This window comes from Panulirus ornatus, chromosome 19 (genome assembly GCF_036320965.1).
Source record: "Panulirus ornatus isolate Po-2019 chromosome 19, ASM3632096v1, whole genome shotgun sequence".
NCBI classification, from domain to species: domain Eukaryota; kingdom Metazoa; phylum Arthropoda; class Malacostraca; order Decapoda; family Palinuridae; genus Panulirus; species Panulirus ornatus.
Genome location: NC_092242.1, coordinates 49655639 through 49680665, shown reverse-complemented (window position 1 = coordinate 49680665; position 25027 = coordinate 49655639). Strand labels below are relative to the sequence as shown.

At 41.3% G+C, this 25027-nt stretch overlaps 1 protein-coding gene across 1 annotated transcript in view; it reads left to right on the top strand.

The window, feature by feature from the left end:
* LOC139755491 (ornithine decarboxylase-like) overlaps positions 1-15092 on the top strand; it is an 83549-nt gene extending 68457 nt beyond the window's left edge. The window contains exons 7-8 of the mRNA XM_071673828.1: positions 11278-11492; positions 13880-15092. Coding sequence (XP_071529929.1) covers positions 11278-11492; positions 13880-14156 — 492 coding nt within the window. The 3' untranslated portion in view covers positions 14157-15092. The remainder of the gene's footprint in view (positions 1-11277; positions 11493-13879) is intronic.
* The last annotated feature ends 9935 nt before the right edge of the window (positions 15093-25027 follow it).

Below are 25027 nucleotides of genomic sequence, written 5' to 3'. Positions count from 1 at the left end.
TAAGAGTATATGATGTGGGAGGTAAGTTGCCAGAAGCATTGAAAAGTTTTTGTCGAGAATGTAAGGCATGTATACAAGTAGGAAGAGAGGAAAGTGATTGGTTCTCAGTGAATGTAGGTTTGCAGCAGAGGTGCATGATTTTTCCATATCTGTTTAATTTGTTTATGGATGAATAGGGAGGTGAATGCAAGAGTTTTGGAGAGAGGGGCAAGTATGCAGTCTGTTGTGGATGAGAGAGCTTGGGAAGTGAGTCAGTTGTTGTTTGCTGATGATACATACAGTGCTAATGGCTGATTCAGGTGAGAAACTGCCGAAGTTGGTGACTGAGTTTGGTAAAGTGTGTGAAAGAAGAGAGTGGAGAGTAAATGTGAATAAGAGCAAGGTTATTAGGTTCAGTAGGGTTGAGGGACAAGTAAATTGGGAGGTACATTTGAAAGAAGAAAAAGCGGGAGGAAGTGAAGTGTTTCAGATATCTGGGAGTGGATTTAGCAGTGTATAGAACCATGGAAGTGGAAGTGAGTCACAGGGTGGGAGAGGGGGCGAACGTTCTGGGAGCTTCTATAGTTTCTCACCTGAATCAGCCACCAGCGCTGTATCACCAGTGAACAACTGACTCACTTCCCAAGCCCTCTCCTCCACAACAGACTGCATACTTGCCCTGCTCTCCAAAACTCTTGTATTGTATTATATGTTGAATGTTTTGAAGTGAATGGGTGCATGCAATGTAAGCCCACCCAGAAAAGCAAGTGAGAAACAACATGGAGATTATTTTTGATTCAGGTTTTGAAGACCTTAAAATTGTAAATGTTTGAATTTTGAAAGTTTTTCCTCTGTTATTATAATTATTATTTTTCTTTATGAAGGACTGAAGGAAGGTTGTGTCCAGGCTGTTGACCATATATGAAAATAGATATGTACATGACATTTCTTGAATAGACCACAGGAAACAGAAGGAGTCATGTGGGGAGTGTCTGAATATGTGTTTATGTAACAAAGATGAGAAAAAAGGAAAGATAGATGGTATGTTTGAGGCAAATAACTTGGATATTTTGGCTTGGGTGATTTGAATGCGAAGGTGAGTAACGTGGCAGTTGAGGGTATAATTGGTGTACATAGGGTGTTCAGTGTTGTAAATAGAAATGGGAATAGCTTGTAGATTTGTGGGCTGAAAAAGGACTTGTGATTGGGAATACCTGGTTTAAAAAGAGATATACATAAGTATATGTATATGAGTAGGAGAGATGGTCAGAGGGCATTATTGGATAATGTGTTAATTGATAGGCTTGTAAAAGAGAGACTTTTGGAAATTGATTTGCTGAGAGGAGCAACTGGAGGGATGTTTGATAACTATCTTGTGGAGGCGAAGGTGAAGATTTGTAGTGATTCTCAGAAAAGAGAGAAGGTTGGGGAGAAGAGAGTGGTGAAAGTATGTGAGTTTCAAAAGGAGGCTTGTGTGAGGAAGTACCAAGAGAGATTGAGTGTAGAATGGCAAAAGGTGAGAGCAATTGACATAAGGGGAGTGGGTGGAGGAATGGGATATATTTAGGGAAGCAGTGATGGTTTTTCCAAAAGATACATGTGGCATGAGAAAGATGGGAGGTGGGCAAAGTAGAAGGGGAGGTGAGAGAGGCATTTGGACGATTTTTGCAGGGAAGTAGTGCAAGTGACTGGGAGATGTATAAAAGAAAGCAGCAGGAGGTCAAGAGAAAGGTGCAAGAGGTGAAAAAGAGGGCAAATGAGAGTTGGGGTGAGAGAATATCATTAAATTTAAGGGAGAATAAAAAGATGATTTGGAAGGAGGTAAATAATGTGCGTAAGACAAGAGAACGAATGAGAACATGGGTGAAGGGGCAAATGGGTAGGTAATAACAAGTAGTGATGAAGTGAGAAGATGGAGTGAGTATTTTGAAGGTTTGTTGAATGTGTTTGATGATAGAATGGCAGATATAGGATGTTTTGGTCGGGGTGGTGTGAGAACTGAAAGGGTCAGGGAGAACGGTTAGGTAAACAGAGAAGAGGTAGTGAAAGCTTTATGGAAGATGAAAGTTGGCAAGGCTGCAGGTTTGGATGGTATTCCAGTGGAATTTATTAAAAAAGGAGATAACTGTGTCATTCATTGGTTGGTAAGGATATTCAATGTATGTACGGATCATGGTGAAGTGCCTGAGGATTGGCAGAATGCATGCATAGTGCCATTGTACAGAGGCAAAAGGGATAAAGGTGAGTGTCCAATTTCCAGGAGCATAACTTTGTTGAGTATTCCTGGGAAATTATATGGGAGGGTATTCATTGAGAAGGTAAAGGCATTTATAGAGCATCAGATTAGGGAAGAGCAGTGTGGCTTCAGAAGTGGTAGAGGATGTGTGGCTCAGGTGTTTGCGTTGAAGAATGTATGTGAGAAATACTTAGAAAAACAGATGGATTTGTATGTAACATTTGTCGATCTGGAGAAGGCATATGATAGGGTTGATAGATACTTTGTGTAAGGTTTTAAGAGTATATGGTGTGGGAGATAATTTTCTAGAAGCAGTGAAAAGTTTTTACCAAGGAGCTGTAGTTTCGGTGCATTATACATGACAGCTAGAGACTGAGTGTAAACAAATGTGGCCTTTGTTGTCTTTTCCTAGTGCTACCTTACGCACATGCAGGGGGAGGGGGTTGTCATTTCATGTTTGGCGGGGTGGCGACGGGAATTAATAAGGGCAGACAGTATGAATTATGTACATATGTATATATGTATATGTCTGTGTGTGTGTGTATATATATATATATATTTATTATTATTTTTTTTATTTTGCTTTGTCGCTGTCTCCCACGTTAGCGAGGTAGTGCAAGGAAACAGACAAAAGAATGGCCCAACCCACCCACATACACATGTATATACATACACGTCCACACACGCAAATATACATACCTGTACATCTCAACGTATACATATATATACACACACAGACATATACATATATACACATGTACATAATTCATACTGTCTGCCTTTATTCATTCCCATCGCCACACTGCCGCACATGAAATAACAACCCCCTCCCCCCTCATGTGCGCGAGGTAGTGCTAGGAAGACAAATAAGGCCCCATTCGTTCACACTCAGTCTCTAGCTGTCATGTAATAATGCACCGAAACCACAGCTCCCTTTCCACATCCAGGCCCCACAGAACTTTCCATGGTTTACCCCAGAAGCTTCACATGCCCTTGTTCAATCCATTGACAACACGTCGACCCTGGTATACCACATCGTTCCAATTCACTCTATTCCTTGCACGCCTTTCACCCTCCTGCATGTTCAGGCCCCGATCACTCAAAATCTTTTTCACTCCATCTTTCCACCTCCAATTTGGTCTCCCACTTCTCCTTGTTCCCTCCACCTCTGACACATATCCTCTTGGTCAATCTCTCCTCACTCATTCTCTCCATGTGACCATACCATTTCAAAACACCCTCTTCTGCTCTCTCAACCACACTCTTTTTATTACCACACATCTCTCTTACCCTATTATTACTTACTCGATCAAACCACCTCACACCACATATTGTCCTCAAACATCTCATTTCTAGCACATCCACCCTCCTCTGCACAACTCTATCCATAGCCGACGCCTCGCAACCATACATATTGTTGGAACCACTATTCCTTCAAACATACCATTTTTGCTTTCCGATATAATGTTCTCGACTTCCACACATTCTTCAAGGCTCCCAGAATTTTCGCCCCCTCTCCCACCCTATGATTCGCTTCCGCTTCCATGGTTCCATTCGCTGCCAAATCCACTTCCAGATATCTAAAACACTGCACTTCCTTCAGTTTTTCTCCATTCAAACTTACCTCCCAATTGACTTGACCCTCAACCCTACGGTACCTAATAACCTTGCTCTTATTCACATTTACTCTCCACTCTCTTCTTTCACACACTTTACCAAACTCAGTCACCAACTTCTGCAGTTTCTCACATGAATCAGCCACCAGCGCTGTATCATCAGCGAACAACAACTGACTCACTTCCCAAGCTCTCTCATCCACAACAGACTGCATACTTGCCACTCTTTCCAAAACCCTTGCATTCGCCTCCCTAACAACCCCATCCATACACAAATTAAACAACCATGGAGACATCACACACCCCTTGCCGCAAACCTACATTCACTGAGAACCAATCACTTTCCTCTCTTCCTACACGTGCACATGCCTTACATCCTCAATAAAAACTTTTCACTGCTTCTAACAACTTGCCTCCCACACCATATATTCTTAATACCTTCCACAGAGCATCTCTATCAACTCTTATCATATGGCCTTCTCCAGATCCATAAATGATACATACAAAATCCATTTGCTTTTCTGAGTATTTCTCACATACATTCTTCAAAGCAAACACCCTTGATCCACACATCCTCTACCACTTCTGAAACCACACTGCTCTTCCCCAATCTGATGCTCTGTACATGTCTTCACCCTCTCAATCAGTACCCTCCCATATAATTTCCCAGGAATACTCAACAAACTTATACCTCTGTACTTTGAGCACTCACCTTTTTCCCCTTTGCCTTTATACAATGGCACTATGCAAGCATTCCGCCAATCCTCAGGCACCTCACCATGAATCATACATACATTAAATAACCTTACCAACCAGTCACCAATACAGTCACTCCCTTTTTTATTAAATTCCACTGCAGTGCCATCCAAACCCGCTGCCTTACCGGCTTTCATCTTCCGCAAAGCTTTTACTACCTCTTCTCTGTTTACCAAATCATCCTCCCTAACCCTCTCACTTTGCTCACCACCTCGACCAAAACACCCTATATCTGCCACTCTATCATCAAACACATTCAGCAAACCTTCAAAATACTCACTCCATCTCCTTCTCACATCACCACTACTTGTTATCACCTCCCCATTAGCCCCCTTTACTGATGTTCCCATTTGTTCCCTTGTCTTACGCACTTTGTATACCTCCTTCCAAAACATCTTTTTATTCTCCCTAAAATTTAATGATACTCTCTCACCCCAACTCTCATTTGCCCTCTTTTTCACCTCTTGCACCTTTCTCTTGACCTCCTGCCTCTTTTTTTTATACATCTCCCACTCATTTGCATTATTTCCCTGCAAAAATCGTCCAAATGCCTCTCTCTTCTCTTTCACTAATAATCTACTTCTTCATCCCACTACTCACTACCCTCTCTAATCTGCCCACCTCCCACACTTCTCATGCCACAAGCATCTTTTGCACAAGCCATCACTGCTTCCCTAAATACATCCCATTCCTCCCCCACTCCCCTTACCTCCTTTGTTCTCACCTTTTTCCATTCTGTACTCAGTCTCTCCTGGTACTTCCTCACACAAGTCTCCTTCCCGAGCTCACTTACTCTCACCACTGTCTTCACCCCAACATTCTCTCTTCTTTTCTGAAAACTTCTACAAATCTTCACCTTTGCCTCTACAAGATCAGACATCCCTCCAGTTGCACCTCTCAGCACATGAACATCCAAAAGTCTCTCTTTTGTGCACCTATCAATTAACATTTAATATCATAATGCTCTCTGGCCATCTCTCCTACTTACATACATATACTTATGTATACCTCTCTTTTTAAACCAGGTATTCCCAATCACCAGTCCTTTTTCAGCAAATAAATCTCCAAGCTCTTCACCATTTCCATTTACAACACTGAATACCCCATGTATACCAATTATTCCCTCAACTGCCACATTACTCACCTCTGCATTCAAATTACCCATCACTATAACCCAGTCTCGTGCATCAAAACCACTAACACACTCATTCAGCTGCTCTCAAAACTCTTGCCTCTCATGATCTTTCTTCTCATGCCCAGGTGCATATGCACCAATAATCACCCATCTCTCTCCATCAACTTTCAGTTTTACCCATATCAATCTAGAGTTTACTTTCTTACACTCTATCACATACTCCCACCACTCCTGTTTCAGGAGAAGTGCTACTCCTTCCCTTGCTCTTACCCTCTCACTAACCCCCGACTTTACTCCCAAGACATTCCCAAACCACTCTTCCCCTTTACCCTTGAGCTTCGTTTCACTCAGAGCCAAAACATCCAGGTTCCTTTCCTCAAACATGCTACCTATCTCTCCTTTTTTCTCATCTTGGTTACATCCACACACATTTAGACACCCCAATCTGAGCCTTCGAGGAGGATGAGCACTCCCCGCGTGACTCTTTCTTCTGTTTCCCCTTTTAGAAAGTTGAAATACCAGGAGGGGAGGGTTTCTAGCCCCCCACTCCCGTCCGCTTTAGTCGCCTTCTACGACACGTGAGGAATACGTGGGAAGTATTCTTAAACCCCTATCCCAGGGATACAGCGCTGGTGGCTGATTCATGTGAGAAACTGCAGAAGCTGGTGACTGAGTTTGGAAAAGTGTGTGGAAGAAGAAAGTTAAGAGTAAATGTGAATAAGAGCAAGGTTATTAGGTACAGTAGGGTTGAGGGTCAAGTCAATTGGGAGGTGAGTTTGAATGGAGAAAAACTGGAGGAAGTGAAGTGTTTTAGATATCTGGGAGTGGATCTGGCAGCGGATGGAACCATGGAAGCGGAAGTGGATCATAGGGTGGGGGAGGGGGCGAAAATCCTGGGGGCCTTGAAGAATGTGTGGAAGTCGAGAACATTCTCTCGGAAAGCAAAAATGGGTATGTTTGAAGGAATAGTGGTTCCAACAATGTTGTATGGTTGCGAGGCGTGGGCTATGGATAGAGTTGTGCGCAGGAGGATGGATGTGCTGGAAATGAGATGTTTGAGGACAATGTGTGGTGTGAGGTGGTTTGATCGAGTGAGTAACGTAAGGGTAAGAGAGATGTGTGGAAATAAAAAGAGCGTGGTTGAGAGAGCAGAAGAGGGTGTTTTGAAGTGGTTTGGGCACATGGAGAGGATGAGTGAGGAAAGATTGACCAAGAGGATATATGTGTCGGAGGTGGAGGGAACAAGGAGAAGAGGGAGACCAAATTGGAGGTGGAAAGATGGAGTGAAAAAGATTTTGTGTGATCGGGGCCTGAACATGCAGGAGGGTGAAAGGAGGGCAAGGAATAGAGTGAATTGGAGCGATGTGGTATACCGGGGTTGACGTGCTGTCAGTGGATTGAAGCAAGGCATGTGAAGCGTCTGGGGTAAACCATGGAAAGCTGTGTAGGTATGTATATTTGCGTGTGTGGATATATATATATATATATATATATATATATATATATATATATATATATATATATATATATATATATATACTTAGTCGCTGTCTCCCGCGTTGTTGAGTTAGCGCGGGGAAACGGACAAGAGGGGTGGCCCAGCCCACCCTCATGCACGTGTATATACATAAACGCCCACACACGCATATATATATATATATATATATATATATATATATATATATATATCCCTGGGGATAGGGGAGAAAGAATACTTCCCACGTATTCCCTGCGTGTCGTAGAAGGCGACTAAAAGGGGAGGGAGCGGGGGGCTGGAAATCCTCCCCTCTCATCATTTTTAATTTTTTAATTTTCCAAAAGAAGGAACAGAGAAGGGGGCCAGGTGAGGATATTCCCTCAAAGGCCCAGTCCTCTGTTCTTAACGCTACCTCGCTAACGTGGGAAATGGCGAATAGTTTGAAAAAAAAAAAAAAAATATATATATATATATTATCCCTGGGGATAGGGGAGAAAGAATACTTCCCACGTATTCCCTGCGTGTCGTAGAAGGCGACTAAAAGGGGAGGGAGCGGGTGGCTGGAAATCCTCCCCTTTCTTGTTTTTTTCAATTTTCCAAAAGAAGCAACAGAGAAGGGGGTCAGGTGAGGATATTCCCTCTAAGGCCCAGTTCTCTGTTCTTAATGCTACCTCGCTAACGCGGGAAATGGCAAATAGTATGAAAAAAAAAAAAAAAAAAAAAAATATATATATATATATATATATATATATATATATATATATATATACACACACACACACACATACGTTGAGATTTTTTTTTTTTTTTTGGCTTTGTCGCTGTCTCCCGCGTTTGCGAGGTAGCGCAAGGAAACAGACGAAAGAAATGGCCCAACCCACCCCCATACACATGTATATACATACGTCCACACACGCAAATATACATACCTACACAGCTTTCCATGGTTTACCCCAGACGCTTCACATGCCTTGATTCAATCCACTGACAGCACGTCAACCCCGGTATACCACATCGCTCCAATTCACTCTATTCCTTGCCCTCCTTTCACCCTCCTGCATGTTCAGGCCCCGATCACACAAAATCTTTTTCACTCCATCTTTCCACCTCCAATTTGGTCTCCCTCTTCTCCTCGTTCCCTCCACCTCCGACACATATATTCTCTTGGTCAATCTTTCCTCACTCATTCTCTCCATGTGCCCGAACCATTTCAAAACACCCTCCTCTGCTCTCTCAACCACGCTCTTTTTATTTCCACACATCTCTCTTACCCTTACGTTACTTACTCGATCAAACCACCTCACACCACACATTGTCCTCAAACATCTCATTTCCAGCACATCCATCCTCCTGCGCACAACTCTATCCATAGCCCACGCCTCGCAACCATACAACATTGTTGGAACCACTATTCCTTCAAACATACCCATTTTTGCTTTCCGAGATACTGTTCTCAACTTCCACACATTCTTCAAGGCTCCCAGAATTTTCGCCCCCTCCCCCACCCTATGATCCACTTCCGCTTCCATGGTTCCATCCGCTGCCAGATCCACTCCCAGATATCTAAAACACTTCACTTCCTCCAGTTTTTCTCCATTCAAACTCACCTCCCAATTGACTTGACCCTCAACCCTACTGTACCTAATAACCTTGCTCTTATTCACATTTACTCTTAACTTTCTTCTTTCACACACTTTACCAAACTCAGTCACCAGCTTCTGCGGTTTCTCACATGAATCAGCCACCAGCGCTGTATCATCAGCGAACAACAACTGACTCACTTCCCAAGCTCTCTCATCCCCAACAGACTTCATACTTGCCCCTCTTTCCAAAACTCTTGCATTTACCTCCCTAACAACCCCATCCATAAACAAATTAAACAACCATGGAGACATCACACACCCCTGCCGCAAACCTACATTCACTGAGAACCAATCACTTTCCTCTCTTCCTACACGTACACATGCCTTACATCCTCGATAAAAACTTTTCACTGCTTCTAACAACTTGCCTCCCACACCATATATTCTTAATACCTTCCACAGAGCATCTCTGTCAACTCTATCATATGCCTTCTCCAGATCCATAAATGATACATACAAATCCATTTGCTTTTCTAAGTATTTCTCACGTACATTCTTCAAAGCAAACACTTGATCCACACATCCTCTACCACTTCTGAAACCACACTGCTTTTCCCCAATCTGATGCTCTGTACATGCCATCACCCTCTCAATCAATATCCTCCCATATAATTTACCAGGAATACTCAACAAACTTATACCTCTGTAATTTGAGCACTCACTCTTATCCCCTTTGCCTTTGTACAATGGCACTATGTACGCATTCCGCCAATCCTCAGACACCTCACCATGAGTCATACATACATTAAATAACCTTACCAACCAGTCAACAATACAGTCACCCCCTTTTTTAATAAATTCCAGTGCAATACCATCCAATCCTGCTGCCTTGCCGGCTTTCATCTTCCGCAAAGCTTTTACTACCTCCTCTCTGTTTACCAAATCATTTTCCCTAACCCTCTCACTTTGCACACCACCTCGACCAAAACACCCTATATCTGCCACTCTATCATCAAACACATTCAACAAACCTTCAAAATACTCACTCCATCTCCTTCTCACATCACCACTACTTGTTATCACCTCCCCATTTGCGCCCTTCACTGAAGTTCCCATTTGCTCCCTTGTCTTACGCACTTTATTTACCTCCTTCCAGAACATCTTTTTATTCTCCCTAAAATTTAACGATATATAGGATATATAGGTATGTATATGTGCGTGTGTGGACATGTATGTATATGCACGTGTATGTGGGTGGGTTGGGCCATTCTTTCGTCTGTTTCCTTGCACTAACGCTGGACACAGCGACAAAGTATAAATGAATAGATAAGGCATTTGCACGAGTAGGAAGAGAGGAAAGTGATCGGTTCCCAGTGAGTAATGAAAGGGTAAGAGAGATGTGTTGTAATAGAAAGTGTGTGGTTGAGAGAGCAGAAGAGGTTGTGTTGAAATGGTTTGGACACATGGAGAGAATGAGTGAGGAAAGATTAACAAAAGAAGATATATGTGTCAAAGGTGGAGGGAAGGAGAAGCGTGAGACCAAATTGGAGGTGGAAGGATGGAGTGGAAAAGATTTAGAGCAATTGCGGTCTGAACATATAGGAGGGTGAAAGGCGTGCAAGGAATAGAGGGAATTGGAACAATGTGGTATACGTGCTGTCAGTGGATTGAACCAGGGCATGTGGAGTGTACGGGGTAAACTATGGAAAGATCTTTGGGGCCTGGATGTGGAAAGGGAGCTGTGGTTTTGGTGCATTACACATGACAGCTAGAGACTGAGTGTGAACGAATGTCGCCTTTTTTGTCTTTTCCTGGCGCTTCCTCGCTGGATGCTATTTCATGTGTGGCGGGGTGGGGGATGGGAATGGATGAAGGCAGCAAGTATGAATATGTGCATTTGTATGTATGTATATGTCTTTGTATGTATGTGTGTATACATTGAAATGTATATGTATGTATATGTCCATGTTTGGGCTTTTATGTATATTGTTTATGTGGGTGGTTGGGCCATCCTTCGTCTGTTTCCTTGCGCTACCTCGCTGACACAGGAACAGTAGTTATGTATAATGAAATGAAAAATGAATAGCTTTATAAGGATTTTTTAGAAACCCTCTCTTATCATGAAAACATGTGCTAGATTTTATATGCATCCTGTGGTACATAGTTTTTTTTCATGTATCAGAATTTTATACCCAGTTAATACTATTACACATTATATACATTCTTAAGTAGTGCAGAATGATAATTCTTTTATAAGGGTTTACAGTATACTGTCGTAAAGGAGTGAATGATATGTGTATATTCATGGATATAGATTGTTATAAGTTTTTATAACTTGTAACAGCCTTTGATTTTGTGTTATGAGTTCATAGAAATCAGCTGAAATTCCTCAAACATTCCATTTTTGAATACTCTTGAAACCCTGTTTGTGATCAGAATAATTTTTAAAAATGAAGATTTAAAGAGGTTTTCAATTTCTTTTTTTATTTTCTTAGGAACCCGCTGAACATGAGACCTACATGCCATGCTCTATCTGGGGACCAACCTGTGATGGCCTAGATCAGATAGTATCTGAGATAAAACTGCCACCACTTTCTTGTGGAGAATGGCTGATCTGGCCAGATATGGGAGCTTACTCCCTTGCTACAGCTAACACCTTCAATGGCTTCCCGCTTCCAAAAGTGCATGTTGTTGTTCCACATCATACTTGGTGAGTATAACTTATTGGTTTTGAAATTTATTTTCTCTTCTAGGGTTAATGTTTTTAAGATGAATTTCTCTTTTCTGTACCTAAATGAGTGTTCTTTATAAAGAACTTAATAAACTGATATGTTATGTCCAGATACAACTGAATTCAAACAGGAACAGACTCTGTTCCTAACAAGTTTTTTTTTTTTTTTTTTTTTTTTTTTTTTTTTTTTTTTTTTTTTAGTGGAAGAGAACAGAAACTCGCTGATTAATGGGGTAGGAGTAAAAAGAAAGTTTTTCAAAGAAAAATATGTATATTTGTACCAGAAGTAAGCAAGTATTTTTGTATCGGAAGTAAACAAGTATTTTTGTATCAGAACCTGACCCTCAAAACAGTGTACCTTAAGAATGAACTTAAGGCTAGTAGCATTGTCAGTAGACTTGGTGTGGGTCTCAGTCCTGTGATAACAATCAAAGAGGCCCCAGGAAGCATTTGACCCTCCTTGATCACTGACTGTTGTAAGTTAGTGCTGGAGATACTGTAGTTTGGTGTGCTACCAGTTTGCGGAAGATGAAAGCCGGCAAGGCAGCAGGTTTGGATAGTATTGCAGTGGAATTTATTAAAAAAGGGGGTGACTGTATTGTTGACTGGTTGGTAAGGTTATTTAATGTATGTATGACTCATGGTGAGGTGCCTGAGGATTGGTGGAATGCGTGCATAGTGCCATTGTACAAAGGCAAAGGGGATAAGAGTGAGTGTTCAAATTACAGAGGTATAAGTTTGTTGAGTATTCCTGGTAAATTATATGGGAGGGTATTGATTGAGAGGGTGAAGGCATGTACAGAGCATCAGATTGGGGAAGAGCAGTGTGGTTTCAGAAGTGGTAGAGGATGTGTGGATCAGGTGTTTGCTTTGAAGAATGTGTGTGAGAAATACTTAGAAAAGCAAATGGATTTGTATATAGCATTTATGGATCTGGAGAAGGCATATGATAGAGTTGATAGAAATGCTCTGTGGAAGGTATTAAGAATATATGGTGTGGGAGGCAAGTTGTTAGAAGCAGTGAAAAGTTTTTATCGAGGATGTAAGGCATGTGTACGTGTAGGAAGAGAGGAAAGTGATTGGTTCTCAGTGAATGTAGGTTTGCGGCATGGGTGTGTGATGTCTCCATGGTTGTTTAATTTGTTTATGGATGGGGTTGTTAGGGAGGTGAATGCAAGAGTTTTGGAAAGAGGGGCAAGTATGAAGTCTGTTGGGGATGAGAGAGCTTGGGAAGTGAGTCAGTTGTTGTTCGCTGATGATACAGCGCTGGTGGCTGATTCATGTGAGAAACCGCAGAAGCTGGTGACTGAGTTTGGTAAAGTGTGTGAAAGAAGAAAGTTAAGAGTAAATGTGAATAAGAACAAGGTTATTAGGTACAGTAGGGTTGAGGGTCAAGTCAATTGGGAGGTGAGTTTGAATGGAGAAAAACTGGAGGAAGTGAAGTGTTTTAGATATCTGGGAGTGGATCTGGCAGCGGATGGAACCATGGAAGCGGAAGTGGATCATAGGGTGGGGGAGGGGGCGAAAATTCTGGGAGCCTTGAAGAATGTGTGGAAGTCGAGAACATTATCTCGGAAAGCAAAAATGGGTATGTTTGAAGGAATAGTGGTTCCAACAATGTTGTATGGTTGCGAGGCGTGGGCTATGGATAGAGTTGTGCGCAGGAGGATGGATGTGCTGGAAATGAGATGTTTGAGGACAATGTGTGGTGTGAGGTGGTTTGATCGAGTAAGTAACGTAAGGGTAAGAGAGATGTGTGGAAATAAAAAGAGCGTGGTTGAGAGAGCAGAAGAGGGTGTTTTGAAATGGTTTGGGCACATGGAGAGAATGAGTGAGGAAAGATTGACCAAGAGGATATATGTGTCGGAGGTGGAGGGAACGAGGAGAAGAGGGAGACCAAATTGGAGGTGGAAAGATGGGGTGAAAAAGATTTTGTGTGATCGGGGCCTGAACATGCAGGAGGTTGAAAGGAGGGCAAGGAATAGAGTGAATTGGAGCGATGTGGTATACCGGGGTTGACGTGCTGTCAGTGGATTGAATCAAGGCATGTGAAGCGTCTGGGGTAAACCATGGAAAGCTGTGTAGGTATGTATATTTGCGTGTGTGGACGTATGTATATACATGTGTATGGGGGTGGGTTGGGCCATTTCTTTCGTCTGTTTCCTTGCGCTACCTCGCAAACGCGGGAGACAGCGACAAAGCAAAAAAAAAAAAAAAATATTTAATTAGAGCTTTACTGTATTTTGATATTTTTATGCATTCTAGTGGATTGTGTTTGGGTGACAGTAGCCTGTTATTAGATTGCAGTGATTGATTACAGGAATGGGCAAGTCTTTCATTTGATTTTTGTTGATTTGTTTGGACAGGCTGTACTTAGAGCAACATCTGGGCTCCACCATTAACTTCACCCCAATTGATGGAACTTCCGTTGTAGAGGAACATCTGGGCTCCACCATTAACTTCGCCCCGGTTGATGAAACATCTGTTGTGGATGACTGTTCAAGTGCAGACAAACAAGAGGCAGAAGACTCTGTATCATCCCCAAATACTGCATACTTCACATGTGCAGCTACATCGTTCGACAGCACTAACTTAGAAGAACAGCTGGCTAAGCTGACATTCATTGATGTTGGAGAAATGTAAGATCAATGATTCAAATATCCCACGTTCAAAGGAAGAAGTTTGCTGCAAATGGATAGAAAGTGTAGGAGGTATCTGATGATTTTAAAGAATTTGGAGGAATATATAAATATACATACAGTCAGTATTGTAGTGATAACCTTTTTTTCAAGGTTTACATATGCCTCTTATTGTTTGGAATTATCAGTATTGTACATGGTTACCTTCTGTTTCACTGACCTATTGGCTTTGTATGTGGTTTAATTGGTATTTATGGTATTCTTGCTCTCTGTTTTGCTTGATCTGTTGGAAACACATGAATATATTGATTGATTACTGCTGTGTTGAGAGACAAATGCAATCTGCTATGTATTACTTAATGTTGGCAAACTTACTGATAAAACTATATATATATATATATATATATATATATATATATATATATATATACATATATGAAGACTTTCCATCAGAAAATTTTGGTTTATGTTTATGTTCATATAGATGACCAAAATATCATATTTTGATCTTTCAGTTGAATTTTTTTTTATTATTAAAAAATTAAGATCAAGGTAGCCAGAATATTGCAAGAAAATTCATGTACCATGTTGTACTCAAAGTAAGAAAAAGCAACAGTATCAATGATTATTTGTGGCTGCTTATTTCTGTTACAGTACATAGTATGTTAACGTGCAGTGCTTAATTTATGGAAGTAGTTATTCAGTATTAACCTATCAGCTTCCAAGTTCAGACAGCAAACAGTAGTAGAATTATATGTTATTGCAGATGCAGTATTAATCTTTCCATTTGGCTCTCACTCCAGCCTAATGACATTCTAAGTCTCATGTGGAACTTGTAACCCCATGGCAATGTGTATCACAGCCAAGCTTACGGTACTGTTTTGCAGTACTAACTTATGTGAATTGGCTAATTAATTATACCTGTATTGAAATTTTAGAATGGATTTCTTTACCCAAATATCATTTCTTCACTTGTGTCTCCTCCCCACCCAATGTATGCATGTTCACCATTTCCTGCATAGCAAGAAAACACCAGGAACAATTGAAGATAGGACCTCATTTGCTCATATGTATTTAACTTTAACTGTCATGAATCCACAAACCTTTCATGATTTCTTCCAACCACTTCATATGCCTCACTGAATAGCAAGTCTTCCCCTGTATATCACACCACTAAATTTCCTCTATCCCCTGTGCACCTCACACCCTCCAGGAAGTTCATGCCCTGAACCTTCTAAGCATCTTTTAAACCACTGCTCCAATTTCCTCTTTTCCTTGTACACCTCACACCCTCCAGGATGTTCAATTCCCAAACCTTCAAAGTATCTTTCATGCCATCCTTCTACCTCTCCTTGATTTCCCCATTTTCCTTGTTCCCTTCACTTTTGACATCTTAGTCATCCTCTCCATATATCTCAACCATTACAGCACACACTTTTCAGCTCATTGCCCATTCCCTCCAGGAACTCCACTCAATGGGGTGGCCATGGCAAGAGTCTCCAAAACTGGTGAACTCTAGTGCCACTTTTTAGTCTTAACAGGCCACTGGCAGAGGGCAACTACTAGCTAGTGCAGTGTTTCAAGAAGCTCCCACCTAATGTTCCTACCTAATTTTCCCACCTACTACATCTATTTAATGCTCTTGCTTCGTGTTCCCACCTACTACCACTATTACCAAATATGTCTACCTAATGCTCCTGCCTAATATTCGTACCTACCTCTGAGATCCACTATAGTTACCATTTTGCCAAAAGGCAGGGCAAGCACATAACACTCACTGCTGGAAAATCTAGTTAAGAAGAATGAGTTGTGTGAGTTACGTGATGTCAATGTTTATGGATAGAATGCCAGCAGTCCATGTGTGGTTGATGCAGAAAGAAAAGACCTGGGTCAATAGAGTGCAACTTGGCAACTACTGAAGTGCTGGCTGCCTATGCAGGCATCATTAATTCTACCGATATCCAGGTGGGTAGTACTAGTAATGGGAATCCTGATTTATGGCTGCCTACTAGTTACTACCTACATACATACTCTTATACCTACATACTCTCCCATCTCCCCTTAACCCAGTTATTTCATATTTTATCAACCCTCCTTATACCACATACTGTCCTCAAACATTTTATTTCCAACATATCTACCATCTTCCTAATATTTTGGTCTGAGGTCCACATCTAACATCCAAACAATATCAATGGGACTATCATAATGTTAAACACTCATCTTTGTCCTTAAAGGCTGTGATCTCTCCTTCCACACTTTCCTTAATATGACCTTAGCTCCCTCACCCAACTCATGGCTTACTTAATCCCCCCATGATGCCATTGGCTGTTATATCCTCTCCCAGTTCTGTCTTTAAAACACTCCACGTCTTCCAAGTTTTCAACATTGAAACTATATCTGTGACACCTGCTCCCAACTGGAACTCCCTCAAGATGATGGTCATGGCAATAGAGTCTATATAAGAGTGAACTCCAGTGCTGCTTTGTAGCCTTTAGTGGATCACCCTTAACAGCCACCGGCAGAGGGCAACTAGCACACTGTTTGCAGAGGCTCTTAACTAATGTTGCTCCTGACAACTACTACCTAAGGCTCCTGCCTAATGTTCCTACCAACTACTACTATCTAACATTTCTACCTAATGCTAACTCACACTCCAAATAACCATTCTTTTCTCTCTTAAACCTAATCACCTTGCTTTTATTCAAATTTAAACTGTTTTCTCTCTTTTTACACACTCCTAAACTCTGACACCAGCTACTGCAGTTTCTCACTGTAAATGCAGGAATTCAACATCTGAACTCACTCGGTATATTTGTAAGACTTGGATGCAGTCATGTTTACCTATCAAGTGTTACTGTACCATGGACTCCTGTGTTGTAGTTGTTAGCATTCCTGACCATGATGCATTCATGGGCCACCCAGGGTCAAGCACCTGGGTTCAAATCCTGGTAACAGTAGTTGGTCCACAGTCAACCCAGCCGTTCATCCACCCCAGGGGTTGGTCGATAAAATGGGCATCAGGTTCAGGGTAGGGTATGGTATTTTAACTTTCTGAAAGGGGAAACAGAAGAAGGAGTCACGCAGGGAGTGCTCATCCTCTTCGAAGGCTCAGATTGGGGTGTCTGAATGTGTGTGAATGTAACCGAGATGAGAAAAAAGGAGAGATAGGTAGTATGTTTGAGGAAAGGAACCTAGATGTTTTGGCTCTGAGTGAAACGAAGCTCAAGGGTAAAGGGGAAGAGTGGTTGGGTATGTCTTGGGAGTAAAGTCAGGGGTTAGTGAGAGGACAAGAGCAAGGGAAGGAGTGGCACTACTCCTGAAACAGGAGTGGTGGGAGTATGTGATAGAGTGTAAGAAAGTAAACTTTAGATTGATATGGGTAAAACTGAAAGTGGATGGAGAGAGATGGGTGATTATTGGTGCATATGCACCTGGGCATGAGAAAGAAGATCATGAGAGGCAAGTGTTTTGGGAGCAACTGAGAGAGTGTTAGTTTTGATGCACGAGACCAGGTTATACTTATGGATGATTTGAATGCAAAGGTGAGTAATGTGGCAGTTGAGGAAATAATTGGTGTACATGGGGTGTTCAGTGTTGTAAATGGAAATGGTGAAGAGCTTGGAGATTTATGTGCCAAAAAAGGACTGGTGATTGGGAATACCTGGTTTAAAAAGAGAGATATACATAAGTCTACGTACGTAAGTAGGAGATATGACCAGAGACCGTTATTGGATTACGTGTTAATTGATAGGCATGCGAAAGAGAGACTTTCGGATGTTAATGTGCTGAGAGGTGCAACTGGAGGGATGTCTGATCATTATCTTAAGTAAATAAGTAATGAAGATTTGTAGAGGTTTTCAGAAAAGAAGAATGTTGGGGTGAAGAGAGTGGTGAGAGTAAGTGAGCTTGGGAAGGAGACTTGTGTGAGGAAGTACCAAGAGAGACTGAGTACAGAATGAAAAAAGGTGAGACCAAAGGACGTAAGGGGAGTGGGGGAGGAATGGGATGTATTTAGGAAGCAGTGATGGCTTGCGCAAAAGATGCCTGTGGCATGAGAAGCATGGGAGGTGGGCCGGGAGGTAAATAAAGTGCGTAAGACAAGGGAACAAATGGGAACATCAGTAAAGGTGGCTAATGGGGAGGTGATAACAAGTAGTGGTGATGTGAGAAGGAGATGGAGTGAGTATTTTGAAGGTTTGATGATAGAGTGGCAGATATAGGGTGTTTTGGTCGAGGTGGTGAGCAAAGTGAGAGGGTCAGGGAGGATGATTTGGTAAACAGAGAAGAGGAGTAAAAGCTTTACGGAAGATGAAAGCCGGTAAAGCAGCGGGTTTGGATGGCACTGCAGTGGAATTTAATAAAAAAGGGAGTGACTGTATTGGTGACTGGTTGGTAAGGTTATTTAATGTATGTATGACTCATGGTGAGGTGCCTGAGGTTTGGCGGAATGCTTGCATAGTGCCATTGTACAAATGCAAAGGGGATAAAAGTGAGTACTCAAATTACAGAGGTATAAGTTTGTTGAGTATTCCTGGGATATTATATGGGAGGGTATTGATTGAGAGGGTGAAGGCATGTACAGAGCATCAGATTGGGTAGAGCAGTGTGGTTTCAGAAGTGGTAGAGGATGTGTGGATCAGGTGTTTGCTTTGAAGAATGTATGCGAGAAATACTTAGAAAAGCAAATGGATTTGTATGTAGCATTTATGGATCTGGAGAAGGCATATGAGAGAGTTGATAGAGATGCTCTGTGGAAGGTGTTAAGAATATATGGTGTGGGAGGCAAGTTGTTAGAAGCAGTGAAACGTTTTTATCGAGGATGTAAGGTATGTGTATGTGTAGGAAGAGAGGAAAGTGATTGGTTCTCAGTAAATGTAGGTTTGCGGCAGGGTTGCATGATGTCTCCATGGTTGTTTAATTTGTTTATGGATGGGGTTGTTAGGGAAGTGAATGCTAGAGTTTTGGAAAGAGGGCAAGTATGCAGTCTGTTATGGATGAGAGAGCTTGGGAAGTGAGTCAGTTGTTGTTCGCTGATGATACAGCGCTGGTGGCTGATTCATGTGAGAAACTGCAGAAGCTGGTGACTAAGTTTGTTAAAGTGTGTGAAAGAAGAGAGTGGAGAGTAAATGTGAATAAGAGCAAGGTTATTAGGTACAGTAGGGTTGAGGGTCAAGTCAATTGGGAGATAAGTTTGAATGGAGAAAAACTGGAGGAAGTAAAGTGTTTTAGATATCTGGGAGTGGATCTGGCAGCGGATGGAACCATGGAAGCGGAAGTGAATCATAGGATGGGGGAGGGGGCGAAAATCCTGGGAGCGTTGAAGAATGTGTGGAAGTTGAGAACACTATCTCGGAAAGCAAAAATGGGTATGTTTGAAGGAATAGTGGTTCCAACAATGTTGTATGGTTGCGAGGCGTGGGCTATGGATAGAGTTGTGCGCAGGAGGGTGGATGTGCTGGAAATGAGATGTTTGAGGACAATGTGTGGTGTGAGGTGGTTTGATCGAGTAAGTAATGTAAGGGTGGGAGAGATGTGTGGAACTAAAAAGAGCGTGGTTGAGAGAGCAGAAGAGGGTGTTTTGAAATGGTTTGGGTACATGGAGAGAATGAGTGAGGAAAGATTGACCAAGAGGATATATGTGTCGGAGGTGGAGGGAACGAGGAGAAGTGGGAGACCAAATTGGAGGTGGAAAGATGGAGTGAAAAAGATTTTGAGTGATCGGGGCCTGAACATGCAGGAGGGTGAAAGGCGGGCAAGGAATAGAGTGAATTGGATCGATGTGGTATACCGGAGTTGACATGCTGTCAGTGGATTGAATCAGGGCATGTGAAGCGTCTGGGGTAAACCATGGAAAGTTGTGTGGGGCCTGGATGTGGAAAGGGAGCTGTGGTTTTGGGCATTATTGCATGACTGCTAGAGACTGAGTGTAAGCAAATGGGGCCTTTGTTGTCTTTTCCTAGCGCTACCTCGCACACATGAGGGGGGAGGGGGATGGTATTACATGTGTGACAAGGTGGCGATGGGAATGAATAAAGGCAGACAGTGTGAATTGTGTGCATGGGTATATATGTATGTGTCTGTGTGTGTATATATATGTGTACATTGAGATGTATAGGTATGTATATTTGTGTGTGTGGACGTGTATTTATATACATGTTTATGGGGGTGGGTTGGGCCATTTCTTTCGTCTGTTTCCTTGTGCTACCTTGCAAACGCGGGAGACAGCGACAAAGCAAAATAATAAAAAAATGTATACATTGAGATGTATAGGTTTGTTTATGTGCGTGTGTGGACGTGTACATGTGTATGTGGGTGGGTTGGGCCATTCTTTCGTCTGTTTCCTTGCGCTACCTCGCTAACAAGGAAGACAGCGACAAAGTATGATAAATAGGTGAATATATATAGCATTAATGGGATGGCCTTGATGAAGGCCTCAGCTGCCCATGCCTTCTCAGATAACATAAAAAAAGTACTTAGTTTGTATAAGTAATTACCTGTTCGTACTGTGCAATCATGGGGCCCCATCTCTTGAGCATTTTCTACTATAATACGACCTCTTAAATTTATGTATGCAGTCAGCATTAACCATGTCCTCATTCTTTCTAGTCCATTCATTCACCACTCTAAAAGAATTTCTTCATATCCTCTTCAGACAGTCATGGAATCAACTCTAACAGTGATGAATATATTAAATAAAATGTTTTATTCCATAAAGATATATATGCTGGCCAATAAGTGGAGTCGTAAGCTTCAGGTCTCTTGAGTGTGAGAAGAAGTTGGGAGTCAGTGTCATCCCAACTTGTTGCCAGTGCCCGGTATGAGGAGAATAGTTTGGGAGGTAAACTGTATGATGGCAAATATCAGAAAAGGTTTCAGGCATAGGGATAAGGAAATTGCAATCTATTCATGTCCTACATAAAGCCAAATTTAGAATATACTTGTCATGTTTGGTCAGTGCACCTAAAGAAGGACAAAGAGCTCATAGAAAAGCTCCAGAGGAGATAAAAAAAAATAGTAATGAGAGCCAAGTTATAGGAAGAGAAAAGTGTAAGGGGTGACCTGATCATATCTTTACAGCTTTTAAAAGAGACTGACGATATGGACAAAGAGCAGTTCTTCAAGAGATGTAGGAATGAAGCAAACAGAGGACATAACATGAAATAAAGCAAGAAACTTGCTAAAAAGGATGGAGAATTTTTATAAAGTGGTGGATGAATGGCACAGAAAGACCGAGGGCATGGTTAATGCAGACACTTTACATGAATGTGAGAAGTTGTTTGATAGTAGAGAATGTTCAAGAGACTGGGCCTAACAAACATAAAACTCCATCCCCACACAGCAAAAACAGGTATTACTCAGCTCCTCCCTAAACACTCACCTCTCTTAGTCCTGTCATTTCTGGGTGCATAAGCGTTAATAATCGCCCACCTCTCATAATCCACTTTCATTCTTGCTCATCAATTTGGGGCTCACCTCATTACACCCTCACATTACCACAACTCCATTAGCAGAAGTGCTATTGTTTCCACACTCTCACCCTCACACTAACCCCTAACTTTATCTTGAATACATTCTCAAACCAAATGATCTCTTCAAACATATGATTTCTCTCTTCTCATCTTTGATACATCCACACATTCAGACACTCAAGCCTGAGCCTTCAGGGAGGATAAGCACTTAAGAGGCTCCCTCTTGTCCCAACTTTCAGAAGTAAAAAAAAAAAAAGGGGGGAGGAGAGGGTTTCTAGCCGCCCATTCACACTCTCTTTAGCACCTCCCACGACATGCAGGGACTATGCAGGAAGTACTACCATTCCCAGGTAGTATGAGAGATAAATCAATTGCTGCTTCCAGAGCTTCTCAATAAGAGAAATCCATTTTTTGTCAACATTACCATTAGGCTTAACGCATTAATGCGTCTGTAAATATGTCATTCTGTATGGACTGCCTTTAATATGCCATATTCTGTATGGACAACCTTTAGGAGTTGAGTGCATGTGCTTGATAGGATTTTAAAAAATCCTGTGCTCAGTAAGTCGGCAAGCAGCGAGTCATAAAAACTACTATTTGTATCTTGGAGATTGTTTTAGTATCCATGCCATCTTTTCAACAACTCAGCTAGTATACAGAGGAGAGTATGTAACAACTTTCCTAGATGACGTTAAATATTACAAAATTGTACATGTAAAGCTTGACAGATGTTCATACCTATACCCATATTCCCAGGTGTAGCAAAATCAAAACAGAAAATAATTACCAAGTATTATGAATATATGTAAATTCACGTATCTAAAGTTGAATTTTATAACTACACAGAGAAATGTGATGTATTGCCTCATGTTTCACAGTCACACCCAGAACATTTTCGTCTGGGAATCTCACCCACATGTAAGTAAAGGTTTATTAATTGTTATACATATTCTTTGTATTGAAAAAATATAACTTTGGAATGATAAAACAAAAAAAAGAATTACATACATGTGAAGATTATCATGTTCCTTTCAGAGTAAGAGATTTTGCACATGTATCATACATAATTACACAAAATATGTAGAAAGTAGTGTATGTTCAATCTGTTTATAGGCAGGATGGTGAGAGAATTAACCATGAGGGTCTTGAAGGAAGAGGTAGGTCTGCAGTGTATTGCAGGTAGGGGACTTAAGGGTTGACTCAGTTGATGTTTGCAGATGATACAGCCCATGTGGTAGATTCAAGTGAGAAATCGCAGAAGCTGGTTTCTGAGTTTGAATGAGAGTGTGAAAGAAGTATAGCAATATGGCAAGTTGTGCAAATGTCACCCATTCACTGACATGACAGACATTATCAGTAAACATTTCACCCTTTCACCCTGTCGCTCGCTGATAATGCAGGCTGTGTTGTTAAGCATACAATTTTGAATTTCTTAATCAAAAGATTATCCATAGTACATGCTGCTATGGATGCATGGCAGGTCAATGAGCCTTTCATTGCTTTTTTTTTTTTCTTGTGAATTTTTTTAGATGTATTCAGACAGACAGCAGTAAAAGAATGTTCTGCTCTGCTTTTGCTATAAGAGAGCAGATGCTTTCTATGCTTTTCCCTACTGAAATAACATTTTAAAGTTATTTAGAATCCATGCTTGAATACCATTTTCCACACAAGCGAGGTAATGCTAGAAACAAGAAATGGCTTAAGTTGTTCACATACATTCTCTAGCCATCAAGTGTGATGCATGGAAACCACAGCCCCCTATGTAAATTCAGAACTCGCACACTTTTCCATGGGTTCCCCTTGTATGCTTCATGTACCTTGGTTCAATCCACTGACACCATTTCTCCCCGTGTACCATATTGTACAATTCACTCTATCATACATGCCTTAGACCCTCATGTGTGTTCAGGTCCCAAGCACTCAAAACATTTTAAACTCCATCCTTATACGTCCAGTTTCATGCTGAATAAGAATCTAGAGACAAATCATTGGATGTTTGATTGATTACAGTTTTAAGATTTATTTTCTAAGCTGAGACAGTCCAGGCTGTCTGTCGGCTGTTGGCTCAAATAAGCTTTAGAATATTTTACGTTACTGGATAACTTCAGTATGGTATATTCTGAATTTGGAACAAAAAGTTTTCTGGCCCAAAGAATATCGTGCTGGTGTTCGTGAAATAAATTCTGAAACTTAAGTATGTTCTATTTTTCATGTGAAATACGATTCCAAGGTCAAAATTGTGTTTTGTTACTGTTATCTCATCATAAAGCTATGGAGTATTTGCATTTCTTATTAACTTCACGATTATTTGCTTGATAAATTACATTTTTCTTCAGAAAACAGGCTTGCTGTAAAACCTCATTCAGGTTTTGTTTTTTATGCAGAAGATTCTTCAGCTCAAAATTTTGTTAAGGGGCCATTAAGTTCTGCTTATAAGTGTTGAAATGCTATAACTGTGAAACATCTCTTCAATACTCGACTCATAATTATTGAGTATCTGTGTGCCAAGGGAGCATCAACAGAATATATATATGTATCAGAGCTCTAACGCCCATTCCCTCTAGGAACTTCCCTGAAGGAGTTGGCTGCGGCGAAAGTCTCTCCGGTGCCTCGCCCTTAACAGGCCACTGGCAGGATAAACTAGCACAAGGTTTCCTAAGGTTCCTACCTAGTGATCCCACCTAATGGTCTGTCTAATGATTCCACCTAATGTTCTTACTTACTACCTCTATCAATTATTTCTACCGTTTTGTCAAAAGGCAGGCTGTCGCATAGTGCTCACCACAAGAAAATCTGGAGTTACAAAGAAAATGAGTTGTGAGTTTGAATGTTGTCCTGTTATGTGTAACAAGAAGAGATTGTATGCTTGGGGACAGAATGTCAGTGGTCCACATGTGGGTAAGGAAGAAAGAAAAGACAGCTATCTCGATCAAAGGAATGTAGTTTGACATCCAATGAAGTTCTTGCTCACTATATGCTCACCATACCCAGGAGAGTATGACCTGGAATGCCTCATTTGTCAGTGGCTGCCAATCAAGCTCCTACCCATCACATTATAGAATATCTTGCATTATTATTTTGACCAAAGAAACCTTTTATTATGTTATATTTTATGTTATGATTTAGTATGGGTTAAAGTTTGATTTAGCAGCAATGTCATGTCATTAACATTTGAAATGACTGTATATATATATATATATATATATATATATATATATATATTCTTTCTTTCTTTTAAACTATTCGCCATTTCCCGCGTTAGCGAGGTAGCGTTAAGAACAGAGGACTGGGCCTTTGTGGAATATCCTCACCTGGCCCTACTCTGTTCCTTCTTTTGGAAAACTAAAAAAAGCGAGGGGGGAGGATTTCCAGCCCCCCCCGCTCCCTCCCCTTTTAGTCGCCT